Source organism: Myxocyprinus asiaticus, chromosome 16 (assembly GCF_019703515.2).
Source record: "Myxocyprinus asiaticus isolate MX2 ecotype Aquarium Trade chromosome 16, UBuf_Myxa_2, whole genome shotgun sequence".
NCBI lineage: Eukaryota > Metazoa > Chordata > Actinopteri > Cypriniformes > Catostomidae > Myxocyprinus > Myxocyprinus asiaticus.
The window spans coordinates 26626558-26651359 of record NC_059359.1 but is presented as its reverse complement, the minus strand read 5'-3'; the positions used below and the strand labels follow the sequence as shown (position 1 = coordinate 26651359).

The window sequence follows — 24802 nt, the reverse complement described above, 5'->3', positions numbered from 1 at the left end:
ATATGAATATACAGTATATTTATCCTTTATTTACATATGTAAGTGCCTTGATGTCCTATCTAGAGTTATTAACATGATGGCACATATGCCATAAGATGAAATGGGCTCAGGTGCCTGAAGACTGATTATGTTACGGGCCAACTAAGGTTATTTGGCACAAATGTTGTTATTTACAGCCTGAGGGTCTTTAGAGCTGCTGATTCACTATCAGGTGTGTGTGTGTGTGTGTGTGTGTGTGTGTGTGTGTGTGTGTGTGTGTGTGTGTGTGTGTGTGAGCGTGTGTGTGTGTGTGGGTGTGTGTGTGTGTGAGCGTGTGTGTGCGCATGCGTGTTGAGTGAACATCTGACTAAGTGGTCCTGTCACACCTGATACTGCTGCACAGGTGTTAATTCATCATTAAGCAAACAGTGTCCATACACATCTGCCAGTTAACACATACACATAGAAAGACACACATGCATACACACAAATGGCCAAATTCGAGAAACACAAACAAAAACACACAACATGTGTGCACATAAAAGCAAATGTATTCATGTAAGGGAACAGGTTGTACCTAGAGCATCATGGTGTTTACCATCATCACCATATTACATGTCAGACAGTTTAACATGTAAGAATCATTGCTAATGTGATAAAGCATTATGCTTTTTGTACATTATTAACTGTTATTTATACTATAGCCTATATGTTTCTGTAGAACAGGTTACAAAATGTTCTTTTAAAAAAGATTCTTGACAACTAAATTTAGGATTTTGTCATTTTTGCCATGTTTTTTATTGAAAGGTTATACCAAAAACATTTTCCATAAATGTAGTGTATACATCTTCTTCTAATTTGAAGAAATGTTCCGGGTTCAATACAAGTTAAGCTCAATCAACGTCATTTTTAGGTATAATGTTGATTACCACAAAAAAGTATTTCAACTCATCCCTTCATTTAAAAAAAGCAAAAATAAAATACAAAGCTAAAATACAAGTCGTTTTAAGTACAACCACAAAACGTAAACGTTATACGTGTTAGACTGATTTTCGTGTGGTATAACTTTACATAGATAAGGTTTGTAAGCGATTACCAGGATTCGGGGGTTTTCGCTGTCATGACAACAAAGTTGTAATATTGGATATAATTTGACACAGATAAGATTAGTAAGCAATTTAATCAGACTAATATCATGTTAACGCCTGTAATGTTTACGTCTTATGAATATACTTTTGGTACAGTGAGTATTTTAATGTTTATGAACTGGCTCCATTCACTTTCATTGTAAGTGCCTTAATTAAACCACTTTTTTAGCTTCTTCTTTTTTATTTTTTATTTTATTTTTATAAATAAGGGGCGAGTCGAGAGTTTTGTCTTAATCAGCATTATGCCACAAATGCTGTTGATTAAGCTTAACTTGCATTGAACCTGGAACATCCCTATTACAAATGGATAAATCTGGACAAAATGTGTATAACATTTACCATGAAACATTTGAATCAACTAAATCATATGCACAAATGAGCCCTGCATGTTACATGGAAATCAGACAAAAGCAAACAATTAGCAACAACTTGTGGAACAAAAAAAATAATAATTTGATTTAGCACGTATACATGGCCACACGTGAGGCATTTCATGATAGCTGAATATATGTAAACAATATTGTAATGTCAACATAATATCAGACTTTAAAACTGTTTGAGATCAGTTTATGGGTAGTTTAATTGCAAATGTTATATTGCATATTTACCATGAATGTTTGTGTAAGACTCCAGCATTACAAATGTAGTGTCAGTGTGTCATTAACTCAAATGTCATCAGTGCTTTTTTGCTTCGGCCTGTTGTCCACTCGTGTTGTTCTGTGCTCTCTGTTCACTCAGTGAGTTAGCCACGTAGCCCATCAGCCTCATATACTCCTCGAAACTGACCTTGCCATCGTGGTTGTCATCCAGTCCTTTCATCATGTCCTTCACTGCTGAAGCACTGTCCGTGTCCTGAGAGAGATAGACAGAATGTGGCATCCTCAACAATTTAGCATTGCTTACTAATTTGGTCCAACCAGGAATGGAGACAGATTATGTGGCCTAGTCTTGACATTTAGACATTAGTTGAATGAATATAAAATGAACTGTATAACTACAGTAGAATGAATAATCATCTGTTCATACAGTGTGGTTCAAAAGTCTATCCACTTCTATTTTGCATTTGAAGAAATGTTTTGAATTTGCAATTTGATTGATTTGAAAAGTTGAATTGAAAAATTCACTTGAATTTCAATGACAGCATGCACTCGAGCTGGAATGGACTCCACAAGTTTGTGCCAAACCTGATGATCCATGTTAGCAAGGCATGACTTTACAAATGGCCCATAAGATCATCTTGTGTGCTTCAATGGACGTTAGGAAATATGGCCTTGCGTACAAAGAAGTTAACATGATCAATGCACAAATTTGCTTATTTGATTTTGTGACCTAGAAATAGTGCAGAATCTTACTGTAAAAGGATAGTTCACCTAAAACCGAAAATTTCAACCTGGTCTCATAGAATCATGTTACTATAACTACATTTTTGCTAAATGAGTTTAACATGCCTCGTTCCACGTATCGCTGCAGTTTTCTGGTAAAATAAACACGCAACAACAACGTTTTTTTTATTTTTATTTTTTTTATCTTCACACAAATAACGAATAAAACAGTAGATTAAACACTTTTTTTTTTTTGCTCTGTTCCCCACACAATACTATATTATGACATCAAAACACTTTTACTATAACACATGATTTAAAAGATGTATGCATCACATAGCCAACTATTTAAAAGTCGACACGTGGCATAAAAGTGCCACGAAATGATGTAGATGCTTCAGCTATTGCTTTTTTCATCTCACATTTGCTTTTACGACACAATCGGTTAGGTTAAAATGTAGGATTTAGGGTAGGGAGTGGGAGTGGGATGTCAGATTTGTGCGACTAAAAAAAAAGATGAGGTTAATGCTCTATCATATCACATTTGCTTTAAAAACACTATTTGTTAGGTTTCGGTTAAAGGCAGGGGCATAACTACAGGGAGGACAGGGTGGGCAGCTGCCCTATAGGGCCTAGGTGAGAGGGGGGCGATGATAAATGGCCGAGGCCCCCCAAGGAGGGGGCCTGACAGGTTCTTTGTACTGGGGCCCATAAGATCCAAGTTACGCCACAGGTTTAGGTTAGGTATATTTTCTTCATTTAAAACTCCATAGATCATTTACCTTAAGAACATTATCTTTTTGGGAGAACATTTAATTAACTTTTAGTGCCCCTCAGTGGACATTTCACCTCAAAATTTCGATACGTAAATTTCATTTTGCAAAACTGTTGCCACAGTCACGTAATTTTAATGAGATCAGGCTGGGAAATGTAATTATTACTTACCCTAATATCGCTCCAAACCCATATGACTTCCATACTTAAAAAAAAAATCTTTTGAAAAATCTGACAAATATTCACACTGCTTTTTGCCATATAATGAAATTGAATAATGACTCCAGTCTTTCAAGGTCCAAAAGGGACAAAAACACAGAAAAACCACAGTACAGTACGACAACACGTGTGGTCATGTAAATGCAAAAAACAGCGTTCCTTTATCGCTGAAAGGTCATAAACAGCGTAAGAATAAACCGGTTGACACGGGTAGGTTTTTGCCCATTATGCCGATTTCCTGTGGCATGTAAACACCTTTACCACTTTTCTCACCGGTGTAAGGCTGGCACCAGAATGTCTACAACCAAAAGGCGCCATTTCCGGTAAAAGTCAAAGAACTCTGCGAGAATCAACGTCATAGAACTCTCTCACAAAAGCTGAAATCTACACCTGAATATCACCATGTGTGATAAAGTGCAAATCACCTTTTGCTGAAATCTACACCTGAATATCACCACAGTGTGATAAATTGCAAATCACCTTGCTGCCCCCCCTTCTCTCTCCCCTTCTCCCCTTCATCAGCTCTGGACCAACACAAAAGACACAATATTTATATGTAAAAATATAACAAATACCATGAAAACAAAGAATGCAACTGTATGTGTTTGATATCATTTAAGAGGTCTCTGTGCGACTGGTATAATGGTCTCTTTCCCATGTTGATAAAACTAATGGTAACAAAGTTATAACATCTTTGCCAAATACTGCATAATTCTGGAGGTGTCTCCCCCTCCTTGACCTACAATTGAAATTATCTCCTGTATGTTAACAAGGTTAAACCCCAGGTAGTCAAGAACCCATTCACCGCCAAATCCTCATTGTCCAAAGGATAATACCATTTGGTACACAATATTTATTCTGTCTGGATATTTAAGGAAAGTTGGCATGAAGTTCTGGAAATCTGTATACAGATCTCCCATGCTGTACCGCTGCATGTAGTTTTGTCAGGTATGTTTCTTTGACTTGTCTTTTATTTTTAGTAATGTTTGTTTATTCTGATCATGTGAAATTGGCTTTGATTTGAATTTCTGCAACAATGTTTTATATCCTACCTGACAAATAAATTGTTATTATTTGATTTATTCTGAATTCCTCTGAAATCATTACTGGAGCTTTAATATAGGAGGAAGCCATTTAAAGACTCTCAGTTTGAATTTAAACCACTCAGGACAACCAGGTAGGACAACCACCTTGGACAGCCGGGTAGGATTTGAATTTCAATAGACCAGGGTAGACCATACTGGAGCTTTAATATAGGAGAAACCACTCAGGACAACCGGGTAGGAGAAAGCCATTTAAAGACTCTGTCACTGCTCTTAGCAAGTTGTATGTACGTGACTAAGCGGCAATATCGTCTGGTTATAAGCCAAACCAGACGATATTAGTTAACCCTACAACCGCTGACTAAGAACGGAACTGGCTATCCATTTTCGGGAGGTTTACGTAATTTAATAACGGCCGGCGTAAGTCTCCAAAGATCAAAAGGACAATGAATAGAAGAGGATTTAGAGTAATCAATAACCAAAAATTGTTAAATTAAAAGAATGATCAGAAATTAATTAGAGTTTAAATATAAATTAGAGGTCAACTTAAAATTGGAGTCAGATTAATATAAAATTGGAGTCAGATAAAATGAATAACGGAATTAAATGTGTGAATTAACAATAATTGATTTACTTCAAATCTTATGTATTGATTATTTCAAATCTTATGTAAACATGGTTTTCTTGCTGTCAGATATTTTTAAATAAGCTCATTTTTGGGAGTATTCAGCGTATTGGTGTGCATATAAACGTGGTTACTATTCACTTTTTATATAATTATATGAGCAGTGTGAAGGTTTTTACATTTTATCCTTTTGTGTTCCACAGAAGAAAGTCATACAGGTTTGGAGCAACATAGGGTGAGTAATGGCAGAATTATAATTTTGGGTGAACTATCCCTTAAAGCCGAACTGTGTCAAATGTTTGTGTGAAAATAATTTCTACTATCATTCATAGGCTGACACACTTCAGCTGGAAGTATTTCTCTTTCATTTTATGACATAGTGTTTCTTTGTTTACATTGTTCCCAAATAAATCTTTCTGTTTACTTCTAGGTTAAAATAAGAATACCAGATTTTCAATATGGACTGTTGAACCCAGCTGTACATAGGAAATTGTACATAAGCTGCTTACTGCCAGAATGTTGCTCAGCTGGCCCTGGACTAACTTTTGGAAACTCTTCCCACTCAGGCTCTCTTTCCCCCGTGCTGAAGACAGGTACTGCATAACAACCGTCTTAATGGCACTCTCCATGTCTGTAACTGTACAGAGAAGAGGAGAGGAGAAGAGAACATAAAATATACAGTCTGATTCTTGTGACAAGAAGGTATTTTAAGGACAGAGTCTAAATGTTGGTAAATTACATTTTAGGAACTGGAATAAAGAAAAGGCAGGCACTGGAAAATGTGTGACCTAAGGAGTGGTATGATGTTAGAATAATTAAAGAGCATGAAGAAGGGAGGCGAGAGAGAGAGAGAGAGAGAGAGAGAGAGAGAGAGAGAGGCAGAGCAGGAGCATGTTGAGCTGCAGAGTGTATACCACAAGACAATGGAACCTATGATCTTTAACAGACATGCGATCTACTCAGGCCACAGACTCATGTTACTTTTGGGGTTACCTGTCTGTTACTCTCTCTCTCTCTCTCTCTCTCTCTCTTCTGACAACAAGCATACACATTCTTGGAAGCTTGCACACACACACACACACACACACACGTTGGTGCAGCTATCATTATGAGGACTCTCCATAGACATAATGATTTTTATATTGTACGAACTATAGATTCTATACCCTAACCCTACCCCTAAATCTAACCCTCACAAAAAACTTTCTGCATTTTTACATTTTCAAAAAAACATCATTTAGTATGTTTTTTAAGCGATTTGAATTATGGGGACACTAGAAATGCCCTCATAAACTGCATTTATAGCATAATACCCTTGTAATTACCAGTTTGTAACCCCCCCACCCCAAAAAGCCCCCCAACACACACACACACACCCACACACACACACAGGCCTTTCCCCTTGGATGAATACCCCTCTTTACCTGCCTTCCAACACACAAAACAAAGCAATGAAGTGTAGCCTACTGTATTTCATATTCTTGTAGTCCCTGTCAAATAATGCATGATCTAATTTGGGTTTCCTTCCAGTGACATTTAACAAGCTAATCCATGCAAGACACAGAAAGGATTCTTAACAAGGTACAGTAAAAATGTACAGTAAATAAAAAATGACTGGAAGGATTCTAAAATAAAAATGCATATAAAACAAATTATTAGTTTACGCATAACTTGGCCATTGACATTTTTTAATATGAATGCACTGCGACTAGTTACTCTTAAGTTTACCATTTTTAATTACCTTTTTGCCTTTGCTAGTTAATTGTATATAGTCCCGTGTAAAAAAAAAAAAAAAAACAACAAAAAAAAAACTTTTAAACAGGGACTAAAAACAAAATGTTTTTCATTTCAGTTTGTTTTGAGCAGAAACTGTATTTTTTTGTTCCAGTTCCAGCATTCTGCTGCCTCTCCAATTCGTAAACAGTTAGAACAAAATTAAAGAACGGTTTATAATGAATTAAAGAAAAAAATTTTGTTTTTTTTTTGTTTGTTTTTTTATGACAGTATTCTGTGCTAAGGGTGGGTAATGTACCAGTTGCAGCATTACCAGATCTCTCAAGAAAAAAATGGATCTGGTCTGCAAAAACACGCTCAAAATAAGTGATAATAAGCAATGAAATGTTTTACCCCATGTGGAGAAAATATCTATTATCAGCATAGAAATCATGACAAGCATAGTACAGTAGCCTATATAAAAATAACATATTTTCAATAAATATATTCTTAATGTTAAATATATCCCTAAAAATATTTCAAATATTTAAAAAATACATCTGGCCATCTAAAATCATTTACAGTAATATCCAAAATCTCTCTCTAATGCATGCATGCACACTTAGGTGTGTTTAGACTATTATGTGGGCCAAATTATTTTATTTTAATTACTTGTTGTAATTACAGATCTGCTTCTCAGTCAAAACCCGGCATCAATGAATCATATCTAACAATAATTCAGTTAAGGCTTGAAAATAATTGTGAACTGTACTTTTCAGCTCAATATTTTCCTTGTATCTGGATTAACCGTGCATGTTCTGTATATGTATTAATTACATATAGTTGTCTAAAAGGTCTCCAGCATGTCACGGAAGGCTATATCCACAACGTGCAGTAAAGCAAAGAAATGTGTGTTGCAGCAGTTTCCTTCAGAATCAAAGCACAAGCTTATCATGTTCAAAATAATAATAATAATAATAATAATAATAATAATAATAATAATAATAATAATAATAATAATAATTTTAGGCAACAGGAAGTGTAATTTCGAAAATGTACTGTAATAAACCATTTAGACTTTTGTTTCTTGAAAAAAAATTACCAGAACGAAATTAACCATTTATTAACCAGTTACCAACATTTAAAAATAAAGTTTTCACTCTGGAACAATTGAAAGGGATTTTGTTCAAGTTTCCATACAAATATACCATATAATTTTACAATTACTGTAATATGAGGTTAGTAAAGCTGCATGCATAATAATAATAAAAGTATTAGCAAAATATATAATAGTATAGAATATAGTATGTCACCCTACGGGACATGTCGATTTATTAAAATATTTCATATGAACTACAACCCCGATTCCCGAAAATGTTGGGACAGTATGAAAAATGCTGATAAAAACAAAAAGGAATTATTTGTAAATTATATTCATCCTTTGCTATATTGAAAGCACCACAACTAAACATTATATGATGTTTTACCTTGTGAATTTCATTGTTTTTTGAAAATGCATAGTCATTTCAAATCAGATGATTGCAACACGCTCCAAAAAAGTTGAGACAGGGGCAATTTAAGACTAATAACAATTTGACGAGGTGAAATAACAAGGCAAAGTGAAACAGGAGATGTTATAGTATAGTATATAGTATAGTATATGGGGGCCTCCAAAAACAGCCTAGTCCTTCAAGAGCAAGGATCATTCGAGACTTGTCAATTTGCCAATAGACGCTTCAGCAAATAATCCAGCACTTTGAGAACAATGTTCCTCAAAGACAATTTGGAAGGAAATTGGACATTTCACCCTCTACAGTGCACAATATAGTTAAAAGTTTCAAGGAATCTGGTCAAATCTCGGTGCATAAAGGGCAAGACGAAAACCACTTCTGAATGTGCGTGATCTCAAAACTCTTAAAAATCATCATTCATCTGTAATGGATATCATGAACATGGGCTTGGGATAACTTTAGTAACCTTTGTTAGTCAACACCATTCGCTGCTGCATTCACAGATACAAGTTAAGACTTTACTATGCAAAGCAGAAGCCATACATCAACACTGTCCAGAAGCGCTGCCGAATTCTCCTGGCTCTGTCTCATCTTAGATGGAAAGTAGAACAGTGGAACTGTATTTTTTGGTCTGAAGAGTCCACATTTCAAATAGTTTTTGAAAAACACAGCCGTCGTGTTAGCCGGGCCAAAGAGGAAAAGCTGTTATTAGCATCAGGTCCAAAAACCAATGTCTGTATGGGTGTGTCAGTGCCTATGGCATGGGTAACTCGCACATCTGTGAGAACACCATGAATGCAGACAGATATGTACAAATTTTGGCGCAACATATACTGCCATCCAGCACCGTCTTTTCCAGGGACATCCCTGCATTTTCCAGCAGGACAACTTCAAACCACATACTGCCCGGATTTCAAGTGCATGGCTGTGTAAGCAGAGAATGTGGGTGCTAGATTGGCCTGCCTGCAGTCCTGACAATTTCTAATTGAGAATGCGTGGTACATTATGAAGCGCATTAGATGGCAACAAAGACCCCGTACAACTGTGCAGCTGAAGACCAGCATAATGGATGAATGGGGGAAAATTCCACTTTCTAAACTTAACAAACTTGTGTCTTCAATGCCCAAATGCTTAAGTGTTATTAGAAGAAATGGTGATGTTTCACAGTGGTAAACACTAAACACTTGTCATCTAATTTGAAATTACTGTACATAAAACATAAAATATTCCTGGACATCCCTGGAAAAGAGGGTGCTGGATGGCAGTATATGCTGCTCCAAAATGTGTCTGCATTAATGGTGCCCTCACAGATGTGCGAGTTACCCATGCCATGGGCACCCCTGGCCCATACAGACACTGGCTTTTGGACCTGATGCTGATAACAGCTTGGATGGTCCTTTTCCTCTTTGGCCCAGAGAACATGACGGCTGTGTTTTTCAGAAACTATTTGAAATGTGGACTCATCGGACCAAAAAAACACTGTTCCACTGTTCTACTTTCCATCTAAGATGAGACCGAGCCCAGAGAAGTCGGCAGCGCTTCAGTGTTGATGTAGGGCTTCTGCTTTGCGTAGTAAAGTCTTAACGAATGATCCTTGCTCTTGAAGGACTAGACTGTTTTTGATGGCTCCTTATATACTATGACACGATTGCCTCACCTGTTTAACAACTCCTGTTTCACATTGCCTTGTTATTTTAACTCGTCAAATTGTTATTAGTCTTAAATTGCTCCTGTCTCAACTTTTTTTGAGCATGTTGCAATCATCTGATTTTAAATTACTGTACATAAAAATTAAAAATAAATGAAATTCACAAGGTAAAACATCATATAATGTGTAGTTGTAGTGCTTTCAATATAGCAAAGGGTGAATATAATTTACATTTCACTCCTTTTTGTTTTTATTAGCATTTTTCATACTGTCCCAACTTTTTTGGAATTGGGGTTGTACACATATACAAGAGACAGACACAATAGCTAACATGGCATGAGAAAATAATGATGCAAATTCAAAAATATGTAAAAGCCCTAAGTTATTGGACATACAGTATGTTTAAATAAAATAATAACACAGTATTTTACAATTCCTAGCACAGCTGACACACTCACATACACCAAATATGTGTGTTTTTGATGTGGGTGTGACACAGAGGTAATCCTATAGGCCAAACAGGTAAATCTTCCATCTGATAGACGTCACACCTGAATACTTACACTACACCACTAACATTAGTACACTACACCAATGCCATCCTGCCAATTACTGATGCACCACTATTAACCTAATTAGAAAGAGACAGGGAGGGAGACAGGAAGGAAGAGAGAGAGAGAGAGAGAGAGAGAGAGAGAGAGAGAACAAGAGAATATTGTGTATGCTTTGCTATAGAGAAATAACCTAAGTCTTAACCTAAGTGTTGTCATTGATTCATACTGTGTGATACTGAAGCTCAGACTAGGTCAGACAACAGCAGAACCATCAGACACGATGACTGATAGGTGCTGCGAGTGATTAGTCCCAAAGGACCCAAACAAACGATCATGTAATGAGGTGCTGTGAAATTCAGACATTAACCAAGGCCACACAATATTATTCATATACTAGCTGCCAAATGGTGAGCTGAAAAGTGCTGGGACAGACTTGTTCTGACAGACTTGTGGTAGTGCCACAATCATGATACACAGGTTTTTATGCTCATTGGGTAAATAAAGACCTAACAGTGGCAAAATAAATGATCGTAATTGATTTTCTCACACTGTACAAGTTCTTTTTATCTCTTAAAACGGCAAGAACATAAAGATACCTCAGATATATATATATATTCTAACACATTATGGCCTAAATAACACACTTTCGTGTTTTTATTCAAAATATCACTTTTATGTTAAATTTTACAGCATAAAATAACATTGAAAAAAGATAGAAACATTTAATCTTAGGTCAGCTGGCTTCTTAAAAAATGCTGCCATGTTACTTTTTCGATAAAGATTGCGAGCTAATGGCCAAGTTTTTGTACAAAGTCATATGACCTAAGAATTTGCATGGATCCCCAATTCAATAATTTTCACAGAAATTTGGCCCACTAACTCAATGATTCTCCAATGTTTCTATCACCCTGTATACAAAAACCTTTTGAAGGTTATTTAATTGCATTCCACCCTTGGTCCTCTAGATGTCACTCCAGGCCATTTGTGGGTCTGTGTTGGTGTTGACTGAAAATGGCCAACTGTTGATTATGTCACTAGGTGAATATGTAAAGAATGGGATGAGAACGTGATTGACTGAATCAATAAGGCATTGTTTTACAATTCTCATGGGATGGCTGTTGTACTTGTGCAGGCAGGGCGTGGTTCTAATCACTTCAAGTTGTTCCCACATATTCAGTTACAGTTTTCCAATCTGCAGAGCTCCTTGTCCCAACTTGACTGAGGGGCGTTCAGACCAAGACGTTCTTGCGCACAGAACGCAGGTGTCTCCAAAGCATTTTTTTTATTATAGGATTTCACGCCAAAATATTAATTCTTTAATCATTTACTCACTCTAATGGTGTCTCAAATCATACTCTATGACTTTCTTTCTTCTGCAGAACACAAACAAAGATTTTTTGAAAAAATAAAAAAATAAACAAATTCAGTCCTCATTTACCAAAAATCTTCTCTTCTGCCCATGTCTCACATGCGCTTCATGATAGAAGCTTGTTCACCCATCCTCACGCTTGATGCATACAGGTGTATTGCGCACCTATCCGTTTTTGCGTGAACATACAAGCGTGTATGTGTCAAGCCTGGGAGGCGTGCACAAGCTTCTCTCATGAAAGTGCATAGGAGAGCTGGGTGGAAGTGAAGCTTTTTGGTAAATTAAAATTCTCACCAAAAGCGATTCACTTCAGAAGACATGGATTACACCAATCGAGTTGTATGGATTACTTTTATGCTGCCTTTAAGTACTTTTGGGAGCTTAAAAGTTTTGGACCCCATTGACTTACATTGTATGGACAGAAAAACCTTATACATCATTCCAAAAAAAAAAAAAAAAAAAGTGTTTTCCACAGAGGAAATTCAAACGAGTCTGAAAGGACATGAGGTGTAATGTCTGTCCAAAGATGTGATCCACGCAATCCATTTGTCATTCAGTATTGTCTCTTTTAATATCCTTTCTGTTCTTTACAGTTTTTTGGTCAAAAACAACAAAAAAGAGACATTAATTCTCTTCAAACTTTGCTGTGACTCGATAAAGAAACTGTGCGCACTCTCTTTAATATGCGCTCACTGACCGAACTGCCGGTAGGCTTAAAGAGACAGTACCATTTAGCTCTTGTTCAACATATCAATGTAGATACTTGTAAATAGCACAAACTATGCATGTAAACAATAAATATGTTATAAAATATATGTATGCAATATAATATATACAATTTCAAGACATCATATTTATTGATGAAATACATGGAATTTGTACTTAAAAAAAAAAAGGTAAAATCTGACCAAAATTATGACAAACTAATGACAAAATAACATTTTTAGATTTTATATTTCGTAATGTACCGTAATTAACAGCATTAGCTAAGATACCTTTTTTTTATTACTAAAATAAAGCTGAAATATAATTGATTAATATCAGTAATAATAATCAATATGAATGATAATGTTAAATGATATAGTCTTTGATACGCTTCTTTAGTTTTGTGTCGATGAAGGGGTACTTCAGCCTTACTGGTGGTGGTGCTGTGGGGGTACGTACGGCAAAAAGGGTTGGGAAACACCCATTTTGGGGTGAACTATTGTTTTAACTTGACACGGCGTCAAGAAAATATTTATGTAAAACAGTTATTTCGTGTGAATTTATATGTGTTGGTTTTTTCCCAGTGTTTGTAAACGCTGAACAAGATGGGGTCTCTCTCTCTCTCTCTCTCTCTCTCTCTCTCTCTCTCTCTCTCTCTCTCTCTCTCTCTCTCTCCGTAAGGTGTGATTTCCCGAGCATGCAGCGAACTGTCACCACTTGAAGGCAACTATAGACCAGTTGCCCTGAGCCGCACCCGGTTATCGGATGGCTCCCACCATCACTGCCTTATCTCTGTATTCATAATGAACGGCATTGTGTTGGCCGTGTCGGCGCTGACACATTGAGGTCGTGCTTCGTCCGACTGAAAATCGAGCACATTTCCCCCGTACGGTCCACTAAGGTCGACCGCAGTGTTTACCGAGCACAAACAATTCTACTGATCTAATCCAGAGGATTTGCCGTAGAAGCCGCTCTCTTGCGCTCTGAGAAAACGCACTGAATTAATAAGCAGCAGGTTTCTGATTTCTCCTTTCAGTGTAAAGATAGACATCTTAAGTTAGGCTACATTACATCTACATAGAATTGGATAGGCTTGTAGTCCCCGGTCTAAAGTTAGCCTGCGGTCGCTCGTAAGGATTGATAAAAACGGAAAGTGACCCATTTTCATTGGACATGAAAGTTTCTTTATGGAACTTGATAGCCTACCCAAGTTCTTTGTTCATAACAATAGAACATAGAACAAGTTAAATGAGGCGTGTCCCAAACACAGATATAGTCAAAATTGCGTTAGAATACCCGTAAAGTCATCTAATTCCAGAGTAAATCGACCAAATAACAAAATAATAATAGCCTATTAAATTCCACACACACCTCTTAGCCTCAAACGAGAATGCTTACCAAATTTTGTGACCCAAACTTTTCTTCTGCTTGTTCTTGCCTCTTCCAAGTTAAGTCAGTAGAATGCCTCTACAATGCCTCATCCGTGAATTCCTATCTTCCCAAGTTGCCTTTTTTTTTTTTTCTTTTCTTCTTTTTTTTTTCATCAAATCGCTGGGCGTATGCCCAGAACTTTTTGGGTGGGGAAAACAGGAGATATTACTCAACAGAGATGTTTGGTGGACATTACTCCCATGAAAATTTGTGTAGTTAGTTTTGAGTTTTTAGAAAGTAAATAATATTTACCACTTTGCTCATTATCCTATAACCATCTAAAACATTTACTGATGTATGTTGTATTGCTCTGATTTATGGGTTTCTGTGTCAACTTCATGGTCCATGCCTTAACAGCCTCTGAGTAAATGTGTGCCTGTCACAAGTAGGAGCATGTAGTTGGTTGTTGCACAAAAGGCTTAGTGAGACACTGACAAAGTGAGATCATCATCCAGCCACACCTTGAGAGTTTAGCCAGATACAATTTAGATAAATTAGGCCAACATGCTTTGCAATTTTTAGCAAAAGAAGTTTAACCCTTTAAGCTCTGGAGGTGTTTTTATTATTATTATTATTTTTAGATTACCTGTTTCAGTGGCATGCCCACAGTTAGAGGCTTGGAACCCTAAAAAAAAAAAAAAAAAAGAAAGAAAAGAAACAAAGAGGGTCAAGTGTTTGATATCATTTTAAAGAAAACTTTACTATTTTTTTAATTATATAGATTATGATAAATTATGAGACTCTCAGCAGAATCTGCAAAAAAAAAAAAAAAAAAAAAAAAAAATGATTCAAAATTGTACTTTTTTGCTTTTTTTCTGATTTGAAATTATATATCTCAGGGTGTAATTAAGGTACCTTTGAAAAACCTTTTGTTTTGTTCCTAATCATGTCACCTGTAACTGAGCAACATTTTGTGTCAAAGCAATCAAAAGTTATAGCATTACAAAAATAATTTATCCAAAAGCATCTCAGAAAAAAATAAAACTATAATTGAACATAAGAACTAATTACACATGCAAATACAACAATAACTAAAGGTATGCTGTCTCTCCAAAGCATGCAGGCATGAGTAACAAGATCTCATTCAGTTCCATTCTGTGTCATTTGAGCCATTGTTGAGTCTGTGTCATGTTCTTGGCGCCATCTCCTGGTGGCTATATATAATTAGAGTGAACGATCCTCTCTGCCCATACTTGGATAACTTCCACCACTGGTTGCAGTGATCTGAATCCTATTAAGATTGGTTTAGCGTTCCATGACGCTGGACAATGTACTATATCATTTCAGATGAAGTCATCTGATCCAGGCTAATGTGTTTTTAGCCAGCTATTGCATTATGTGCTCTGTGCACATTGTGTTTCGTGAGGATTATCTGATTGTCTTCGCATCTGATTACATTGTATGTGGGCTCGTTTTAACGGGAATCCCCTCCTCTATGTAATGTGATATTGTGTCTGTTTTTTTTTTTTTTTTCAAAAAAGCAAAAACGGTACTTATAAACAACACCTGTTTACATGCAACATGTTTGTCAAAAACATGTACTTAGCTATTACTCGCTATATTTTTGTCTGAGTAAAACAAATAGGCTGGTTGTATTCTACTCTTTGAGAGCTTTCCAACGACATATGACACGTCTATTTGATTAGTGTGATGTTTTACCAATTACAATAATATGCACATTGCAAAATTATCAATAAATTATCAAAACTGAACACGGTTTGTCTGCAAATTTCAGTTCAGTTTTGGTCATAATGCCTACATGCATTGTAAAGGAGAGCTTCTAAGCTTTAAAACGATACCTATTTTGTGTTGGTGAAGACTGTAGTTATTCATTTTTTGATAATTCTTTTTTTCTCAGCGGACCTGCCAGCAAGCTTAAGGGGTTAAGAAGACATTTTTACCCTATTGTGCTGTATGAAAATATAGCTTTGTATATGCAAGAGAGGGAGAGAGAGAGAGAGAAAGAATGTATGTGTGAAACAGGAAACGGTTGCTTAGAGGTGGACAGCAGCATACCAAAACACAATTATCGGGAACATGTGCTTTCCAATTACCAAGACAAAACACTCACAGTCCAGTGATTCTCCTTCACCGTCTTAACTAAGTTGACAGTATCTGTGTTTTGGAAGGCACTATGCAAGATTAAGTTTTGTTTACCTTGAAAAAGCAAAGTTTGCTATCAGTATTAATAGTTCTGGCAGTGAGTGTCATTAAATTGTAATAATAAGGAAGTGAATGTGAACAGTATGTGTTAGATGGTTGTAAAAGCAACTTCATCAGTCATTTTTATTTATTTATTTATTTTTTACATTAAATTGGTCAAAAAATGTTTATAAAAAATTTATAAGCTAAGTTTCCAGTGGTTGCTATTATCATTTTAATGTTAATATTTTGTTGGCCCTTTGCTGGCTATAAAAATCTCTGACCTACTTGCTCAGAATGATCCGCCAGTAGTTTAAAGGGATAGTTAACCCAAAAATGAAAATTCTCTCATCATTTACTCACCATTACGCCATCTAAGATGTGTGTGAGTGTTACTTTCTTTTTTCTGCAGAATACAACCAAAGATTTTTAGAAGAATATCTCAGCTCTGTAGGTCCATAGTGAATGGTGATCAGGCTTTGAAGCTCCAAAAAGGAGATAAAGTCAACATAAAAGTAATCCATAAGACTCCAGTGGTTTACTCAATGTCTTATGAAGTAATCCAGTTGGTTTTGGGTCAAAACAGACCAAAATGTAACTCCTTTTTCACTGTACATCTTGTCATTGCAGTCTCGAGGCACGATCATGATTTCAAGCTCAATTACACTTCCTAGTGCTTGATGCATGCACAGGCTGTGTCTCATTTGAAAGGCTGCATGCTAGGTAGGACGCGCCCTTTGAAGGCTGCAGTATACCGAGTGTCCTCCATTAAACAAGCCTCGTTTAAACGAGACGGCCTTCGTAGGACAAACGGAACATAACATGGTTGCTTTGACAGCACACCACTCTTTAACAAGCACGAGCGCTTTGAGTGTGAAGAGAACAAAGTCCCTTTAGAAGGGAATGTATGAGGTACATTTTAGGAGAGTTATAATTATGTAAAGATAAAAGAAAATAGATTTTACAGGTGTACTTTTAGTCTAATACTTTATTTTAATGATATATTAATATAATTATACATATTATATACTCTGCACCCATCTACTGAGGTACTTCAACTTGGGAATTAACATTCCTTGTGTTTGAACATCACATTTACGGGAAAATTGGCGTAATTCCTTTTAGACATTTCAGTTGAAGCAAAGAATTGTGGGTTGTGAGTGCCCACGAAGGATACACCTCATGCATCCTCCGAATTCCCGTGAAAGAAGGTCGCATTCAAAGGCTGCATTCGAAGTGTCCTACTCGCTTTTCTGAAACTACACCGCCTCGATGACGTATGCGGCCGAGAAATGCGACCTCCGGAGGACGCTGCCTTCCTAACGAGAGACAGCCACAGTGCGCTAGATGGCACCATAGGACGTGTAATCAAGCTTGAATTATGATAATTTACTTGCATTGTATGGACCTTCAGAGCTGAGATATTCTTCTAAAAATGTTTGTGTTTAGCAGAAAAAAGAAGGTCATACACATTTGGGATGGCATGAGTTAATGTTTTGAGAATTTTCATTTTTGGGTGAACTAACCCTTTAAGCTGTCATGCTTATCTGTTTCATTTGAAGGATGAGCTATGTTAAATATTTCATGGATAGCACATCTTCCCAGAAAAATCGATCAAGATGTATCCTACTACCTTTTTAATTAACCTGTAAAAACATGTCCTGTCTATGACAGAGCAAGGAAAAAGAAGCCTCTCTGTTTAATATTGCCCTCCAGTGTTTAACAGAGGCCATTGCCAGAATTACATTTTATCCTCTACATCTAAAGAGAGAGAGAGAGAGAGAGAGAGAGAGAGAGAGAGAGAGAGAGAGAGAGAGAGAGGGAATAGTGCCACAATGTTGCATTACAAAGACAGAGTAAAGGGTCCAGGAGGAGTTTATAAAGAAAATAAAAAGTCTATTGTTATTATTTTTATTATTATTATTATTATTATTATTATTATTATTATTAATCAGATGTCTGTGTCTGAGAAGAAGACAGAGAGAGGCTCTTGCTGAGTTATTACCATAAAAAAGTACAAATATCTAAGATGGAATATGTGAAAATAAATATTTCACTGTTTCTTTAACATAATCGCTTTCTGCTCCCTTGAAAGAACACAACAACAAACAGTTTCATAATGGGAACTGAAAACATGCTTTTTATTCTGCATTTAATTTTAGCACCAAAAGTGAGGCATGTGGTTTAACAGTTGGGTGTTTAAGTCAAACATACAGAAATGTTTATCCCTCCCTCTCTACACCTCTCCTTCTCTTTCTACAGTATCTCATTCCCTCCATTTTCTGACAGTCTTTTGTCCTAAACATTCAAGGCCCAGAATCTTTAGGAAAACAACTTCTGGTTAAAATCATCTGTCATAAAAAATAAAAAAGCTGTTTTCTGTTGCACAAAAGATGTGCAGGATCATTGATGAAAAAGATATTGATGTGAGCAATAACATATTTTATTCATCTTAGCAATTTAACAATTAAGTGAAGATGACAATCATACAGAAATGATTAGCTTATAGTTAATAAGTTTTAAATGAACAGGTTAATGTACAGTATCAATACACATTTTATAAATGTATAATGGATTTGTGTTATCACTGCACCCTGACAACATGATGTCGTCCTTATTCATTCAAGAGGTTGTGGCAGGTAGGCACTTTAGTTTAACTCTGTAGTCTCAAGAAGCATCCTGAAAAACAATTCAGTGACATTATTTCAAATGTAGTTTAATGCCTGTAGCATAGTTCTTTTTTTGAAGCATCAGATACTTGTCATATTAAAGATATCATATTCATAATTTGCATTGTGCCAACCTCAGTTAAGTGTTTGTATTTCATGCAATATCCGTGTTATTCAGAGTCTTGCCAATGCCCTACCCCCTCGCTTTTTCTCACCTCGTCTTCCTCTGCAATGTTCCTTCTTAGATGATCCCAGAAGTGCACTCTGTCCCCTTTGTCCTCTGGCCAGTCCAGATATGTATGGGATCTCACCAGTCTGGCCAAACTATAGAAAATAGTGATACAAATATAAATGCAATTTATGAAACTAATTAATATATTTTATTTAAAAAAAAAAAAGGCCTATAATATGTAAAAAGGTTTAATTACCAATGGAAAGCAGAGAGCTCAAAGGGAGAGATGTGTTCAAGGAAGATGAGGATGAGACGGTGTGTCTGCTCTTCCAGCAGCCAGTGGGTGGCTAATCGCATCTCCAGACTGCACCAGTCACTATGTAGATACCAGCGACTTATCAAACAAACTCTGCACTGGCTGCTGTAGATGCTCTCTGCAATGTTATCCACTATACCTTTCCCCACCTACAAGATGTTTTACAACAAATTATAATATTGGCTGTTCTACAAAACCTTTTTTCAAAATCCCAAAACTGAGATCAAAATTTCTAACACTAACTTCACCTAGAGTTTTCGAGATACATCCATCAAACCAGGTACAGACCTTCAGACTGTTCTGGAATAGTGTGCTATGGATTTTCTAACTGATCTGACATATGGTTTTTGCACAGCATTTGGTCAAAAATATGGAAAATTCTATAAACTTATATTGACAGAATCTTCAAACAAGGCAACAGAATGTTCATGAATTTAAACTCCATCTGTCAAAAATTTGTAATGTAAACAACCCCACACTAGACCTTTTAAAGCTACGTCCACATTAACAGCATTTTTGATTTTTTTCTAAATGCTCTCCATCCACACTGCCTTTTTCAAGTGTTTTCCAAAAGTTGCTCGTCCACACTAAAATGTATGAAAACTCTTAAATCCCCTTACTGCACATGCAAAAAATGTCTGTTCCATGTACGGTCTGAAATGCAATTGTCCTCGTCCCGTCGCTGGACAGCAATTCCGAGTAAACTTCCCCTCGCCTTTGAAGGAATGCAATGTAAAATTTGCACTAAGTAACATTTATCTTCAGCAATGCTCTCAAAGTGAATAGCAAGCACAACAACACCACTACAACATGGGCCACCATCTTGGTTGTTTTGGGTTGACTGCTTCACATGACAACAAATACATAATCATTTTCAGATATCTCCGTTTGCCCTGTCCACACTACAATGCGAAGACAGTGTTTTCAAATTTATCAACTGGGGAGAGCATTTTCTAAAAGCTCAGGTTTCACTTTCAAAAACACCATCTCAGTGTGGATGGAAGGCCAAAACGTAGAAAAAAGGTATGTTTTCAAACATATTAGTGTGGATGTGGCCTAAGGTGCTGTAAGCTATTTTAGCTGTGCTGGAACTTCCACGAGACTGAGCAGTTGAATTAGACATGCCCCTCTTTCCAAAACACTGCCCTCGAAAGATAGTGATGAGATCTTCACAGAACAGTAGATCAGCACTGCATCTTCTCACAGTTGTCTCACAACTGTAGCAAAATAGCGCTCTCAGCTGATAAATGTTTCTAAATATGACATTAAACCTGAATGTTCCGCTTCAACTACTGCACTGTGAGAACTTGCAGTGGTGGATTTATGCATGGGCGACATGGGCAGTTGCCCAGGGCGGCATCTTGCGGGGGGGCGGCACGAGGCACCCACACAGACCTCCCCCAGGTCAATAACTTTGGGGGCGTTGAAGCGGGTTTCGCCCAGGGTGCCATACAAGCTAGAACCGCTACTGAGAACTTCCTCCGTCTCTCCATCCACCCCCTCAACTCTTCTTCTCCTCCTGTGCCATTGCCGACCAAACCTCCTCTCTAACCATCCTCTCAGGCAGAAGAATAGGACCACGGAAGGCCAGCGAAAAAAGCGATATCGAATTGCCACTGAGAAATGCTGACAGCTGTGCCTAGATAGCACAAGAACTGTGTGTCAGTCTGACACAACTTTTCCATGGTTTCCAAAAGGTTGCGTTTGTGGTAGTGCCAGACACATTGCTGCTTCTGAATGTAGATTACCTGCACTTTTGTGGTGCTTTCTGCCCAACCAAAAATCCAGCCATTCTTACAATCACACTGGAAGTCCACTTTATCCATCAGTCAAGACTAAAGGGCTGTCACTGTAAAGACGCAACTGCTGCAGAGACTTCAGGTCTTTAAACATACTTTCTGTCAGGAAGCTGAGATGGCAGTTTACCACTACAGGGGTTTGGAGTTGCGTTAGGTTCCAGAAGATTCTTCCTACATCTGTATGGTTTAAGAAGTTGAGGTTGATGAGCTTGAGACGCTTTAGATTGTGCAGAATGTTAATTTTAGTGTAACTGATAGCCACTCTTTCAGAGTCTCCTGAGAACTCAAAGGATTCTAGGTTGGGGAAGTACGGTGCCATGAAGTCAGATTTACATATGAAAAATATGCATTTTACTTTCAGCTCTCGAACAGCTTTAAAAATGGGATTATTACAGTCTGAACAAACCAATCGGTCTCCATTTAGCTCCAGAACAAATGTTCCTTTGGGCCGTGCTGTGCTGCCCATGTAAAGAGTAGTTCCATAATGTGCATCAATGCTAAACCGCTGCATATTTTGTGGAAATCCATAAAAAATCCTATTTATATGTAACTCATAAACATATTCCAATTTGCCCAATGTCAGTTCTCGAAGCTCAACCTGGTCCTTAAATGTTCCATCCTCGATAGTTTCAATAATGTTATCATTTATAAGCAGGACCTCCAAAGATTGGAGTGATTTGAAATATTTTGCACCAAGATGTGAGATCTTGTTTGAGTCAAGATTGAAGGTTTTCAAGTGAGGCAAACCACGAAATGCATGAGGCATCAGTTTTTGTATGGCATTATTGCTTAGAAAGAGCTGCTCAAGAAGAGGCATACAAGCAAACTGGTCTCCTTTGAGATCTGTAATTAAGCTTTCTGTGCTGTTATGGGACACCGTTCCATTAACATCAACACTGAATGGAGCTTCAATCAACATCATATGGAACATTTGCAGTGCCTGTATCCCTGTTTTTTCTGTCCAGAAGCTAAAGTCTATATGCTCTACCTTTGATCTGCTGATGGCTAACCTTCTCAAATCTGCCCCACAATTCTTGAAATCCTCTGCAGTCAATCTGACTGTTGCTATGAAATTGAGGCTGAGTGATTGCATATGAAGACGAGAGACAAGCTGACACAAGTCTCTGAAATTTGTGGAGTACATGACCAAGTTATTCCCTGTCAAACTCAGCTCATTCATTTTTCCAACCCCAGAACTCTAGAAAAAGACTGGAGAGGTTCTGGAACACAGTCAGTGAGTGTGCTTGAAAAACTTGGATATGGTTCCCCATTAGATTAAGATTCTGAATCCCTACAAGGACAGTCGTAGGCCAGGTCTTTGACCGCTCTGGACATCCAATGTTCTCAATGGTTGAATTTCCACTGTCAATAACATTTAGGTCCTTATGACAGGACATTCCAACCATAAGATAACAAAAAATGCTACTAAGGTCCTGTTCACAAGTCTTGGTAATGTCTAGTCGACTTACCTTAATCAACTGATCAGATATGCTGCATGATACATTAGCCAACCCCAGACCTGCGAGTGTCAACTACTCCAAATTAGTCAAACCAGCAAATGCATGACCTTCCATGGTAACAGACCTACAATCTACATCACTGAAAAGCATCCACAAATAGTTTAGATTAGAGAGTCCTGAAAAGGCAACAGAATGAACCCTCACCAGACTTCTGCCATCTATTTGAAGAACCTCCAAAGATGCAAGTGTGAAAAGGCATTTGCAGGAATGCCTGTATTATCACCGATAATACAAAGCGATCTAACCTCCAGGCCTACCTCTGACAGATTTGAAAGCAGGTCTGAAACATTGCAGTCTGCATACAGACCCATACTTGTGACAGTGTGGAGTCCTGGACATGTCCCTGAGAAGATGTTCCTCCAAAGTAATACAGTGTTTTGTTACAAGAGCAAAGATGACATTGCAGATTTTCAAACAGTGCAAATCTCCACCAGAAGGAAAAACAAGTTGAGTCGGACACATACACATACCCATTTTGGAGGGACTCAAGATGCATAAAAAGATCCAAATATGTGCTTCTTACACCAAAAAACCTTCTTGCGTCCTTCAGATCTGTTTACATGCTTTTGCTCTGCAGAAATATTTCATCTATGCAGCTATAACCTCTTGCTTATTTATTCTGTCCCTTACTTCTTTCACTCTGAAAAAACACAGGTTTCCTTTTAGAAAGTTAATAGAGCTGAAAACCCTAAACTCAAATCTTGCCTCTTTATTTTGATGATTCTGAAAAAAGACGTTATTTTAAAGGATAGTTCACCCAAAAAAAATTCTTTCGTCATTTGCTCACCATCATGCCATCCCAGATGTGTATGACTTTCTTTCTTCTACTGAACAAAAATGAAGATTTTTAGAAGAATTTCTCAGTTTTATTGGTTCATACAATGCAAGTGAATGAGTACCTAAATTTTGAAGCTCCAAAAAACACAAAGGCAGCAACAGATTTTTCTCTCCATTTTGAGTTTTGTGTTCTGTTTTGTTTTTTATAACAAAGCCCATTGAATTGCCTCCTGTGTTTGGGTCCTTCCCTCATCACAATCCTGACATAACAATCTGGCCAAAATGGACCCAGCAGAGGCAATGGGCATTTTTATTTTTTATCCTGCTCTGGCCTGAAAGGAACCGGTCTCTCAAAGTACCTCCCAGCTCAACCCCTCCATGGCCAGCTCCCAGAACAGTCGTGGTTTTGGCGTCCACACTATGAAGCTGGTCAGTGAGCCTTACAGGTGGTGCTTTGACGAGACACAGTTTAAACAGCTCTTCCTTTCGGGCTTGGACAATCCGCTTAGCACGGAGGTGTCAAGCGAGATTTTTGTTTTACCCTTTTGGGATCTGGTGGACCATGACTTCCGAATTGCAGATGTTGAAAACCTGCTGCAGAGATGGAACGCCAGAGCCAATAACCCACCTCAGCCCGTCGCCTGTTTCCCCTTGGGCACTTCTCGGGCTTCACGTAGGAGGAAGTTCACGGCTTACCGCCAGGAAGTGGCGGCCATTCCCGCTGCTGACATGTCAGTTGAGGTTACAATCTCTTGCCTGGCTACCGCCCTCCTGTGTGTTTGGCTGCTAATGTCTCCATGCTTCCCCCAGCGGCCACCGTCCGGTCCGACCCTGCTCCTATCCCGGAGCCCCTGCTGGAACTCATCCCTGACCTGTACCCTCATTTGTCCCCTTGAGAGGGGGTACTGTCAGGGTTCTGCCCTTAGTTGTGGGTTTTTCCCCTTTGTGGCAGAGCCCTGACATGTACATTTTCTTTGTCTGTTTTGTGTCTGGATTCAGCCACTTTGGTTGGTTTGGTTTATTCACACTGTGGCTGAGTCCAGGAACTTGTTTTGTCTCGTGCTGTGTGAATGCACTTGGGTATGTGTTTTCTCATTCCCTTGTGCATTCGTGTGTATCTTCAGTGATAACCCCGCCCTCTCGCTTGCCTTATCTGTCTGATTATTAGTTTGTTTCACCTACCCCCCTCCTCGTTTTCTCCTATTTAAGTTCTTCTCGTGTTCTGTGCCAGATTGTTTTGTGTGTTGGTCCTTGCCATTCGGTCTGTCAAACTCTGGTTCCTGATTCGGTCAGTCATCGTTGTTTGCTGCCAGTTTTTTCTGTTTGATTCATTTATCTCCATTTGTGAGTTCTTATTACTGTTTTC

The 24802-nt window shown here is 37.7% G+C and overlaps 2 protein-coding genes across 2 annotated transcripts; both read right to left on the bottom strand.

Annotated features, from left to right (window-relative positions):
* Positions 1 to 746: 746 nt before the first annotated feature.
* Positions 747 to 14155, bottom strand: LOC127453863 (protein S100-A16-like). The gene is made up of 3 exons (XM_051720603.1): positions 14009 to 14155; positions 5620 to 5747; positions 747 to 1979 (listed from the first exon to the last, which is right to left on the bottom strand). Exons 2-3 carry the CDS (start codon positions 5737 to 5739, stop codon positions 1803 to 1805), a joined length of 297 nt encoding a protein of 98 aa, XP_051576563.1. The 5' UTR covers positions 5740 to 5747; positions 14009 to 14155; the 3' UTR covers positions 747 to 1802.
* A 4512-nt stretch (positions 14156 to 18667) lies between these two features.
* Positions 18668 to 23037, bottom strand: LOC127453862 (toll-like receptor 13). Its single transcript, XM_051720602.1, has 4 exons — positions 22917 to 23037; positions 19281 to 19489; positions 19068 to 19176; positions 18668 to 18862 (listed from the first exon to the last, which is right to left on the bottom strand). Exons 1-4 carry the CDS (start codon positions 22968 to 22970, stop codon positions 18851 to 18853), a joined length of 384 nt encoding a protein of 127 aa, XP_051576562.1. The 5' UTR covers positions 22971 to 23037; the 3' UTR covers positions 18668 to 18850.
* Between the last annotated feature and the right edge of the window lie 1765 nt (positions 23038 to 24802).

What these genes read in the sequence shown, in the direction of transcription:
- LOC127453863 (XM_051720603.1), bottom strand. Translation starts at nt 5,739, where the DNA reads ATGGAGAGTGCCATTAAGACGGTTGTTATGCAGTACCTGTCTTCAGCA. An exon ending in AGCTGAGCAACATTCTGGCA is followed by an intron (nt 1,980 to 5,619) that starts GTAAGCAGCTTA and finishes TATCTCTCTCAG; the next exon opens with GACACGGACAGTGCTTCAGC.
- LOC127453862 (XM_051720602.1), bottom strand. Translation starts at nt 22,970, where the DNA reads ATGGGTCTGTATGCAGACTGCAATGTTTCAGACCTGCTTTCAAATCTG. An exon ending in TGCTTTCAAATCTGTCAGAG is followed by an intron (nt 19,490 to 22,916) that starts GTAGGCCTGGAG and finishes AACATCTTGTAG; the next exon opens with GTGGGGAAAGGTATAGTGGA. An exon ending in GAGCTCTCTGCTTTCCATTG is followed by an intron (nt 19,177 to 19,280) that starts GTAATTAAACCT and finishes TATTTTCTATAG; the next exon opens with TTTGGCCAGACTGGTGAGAT.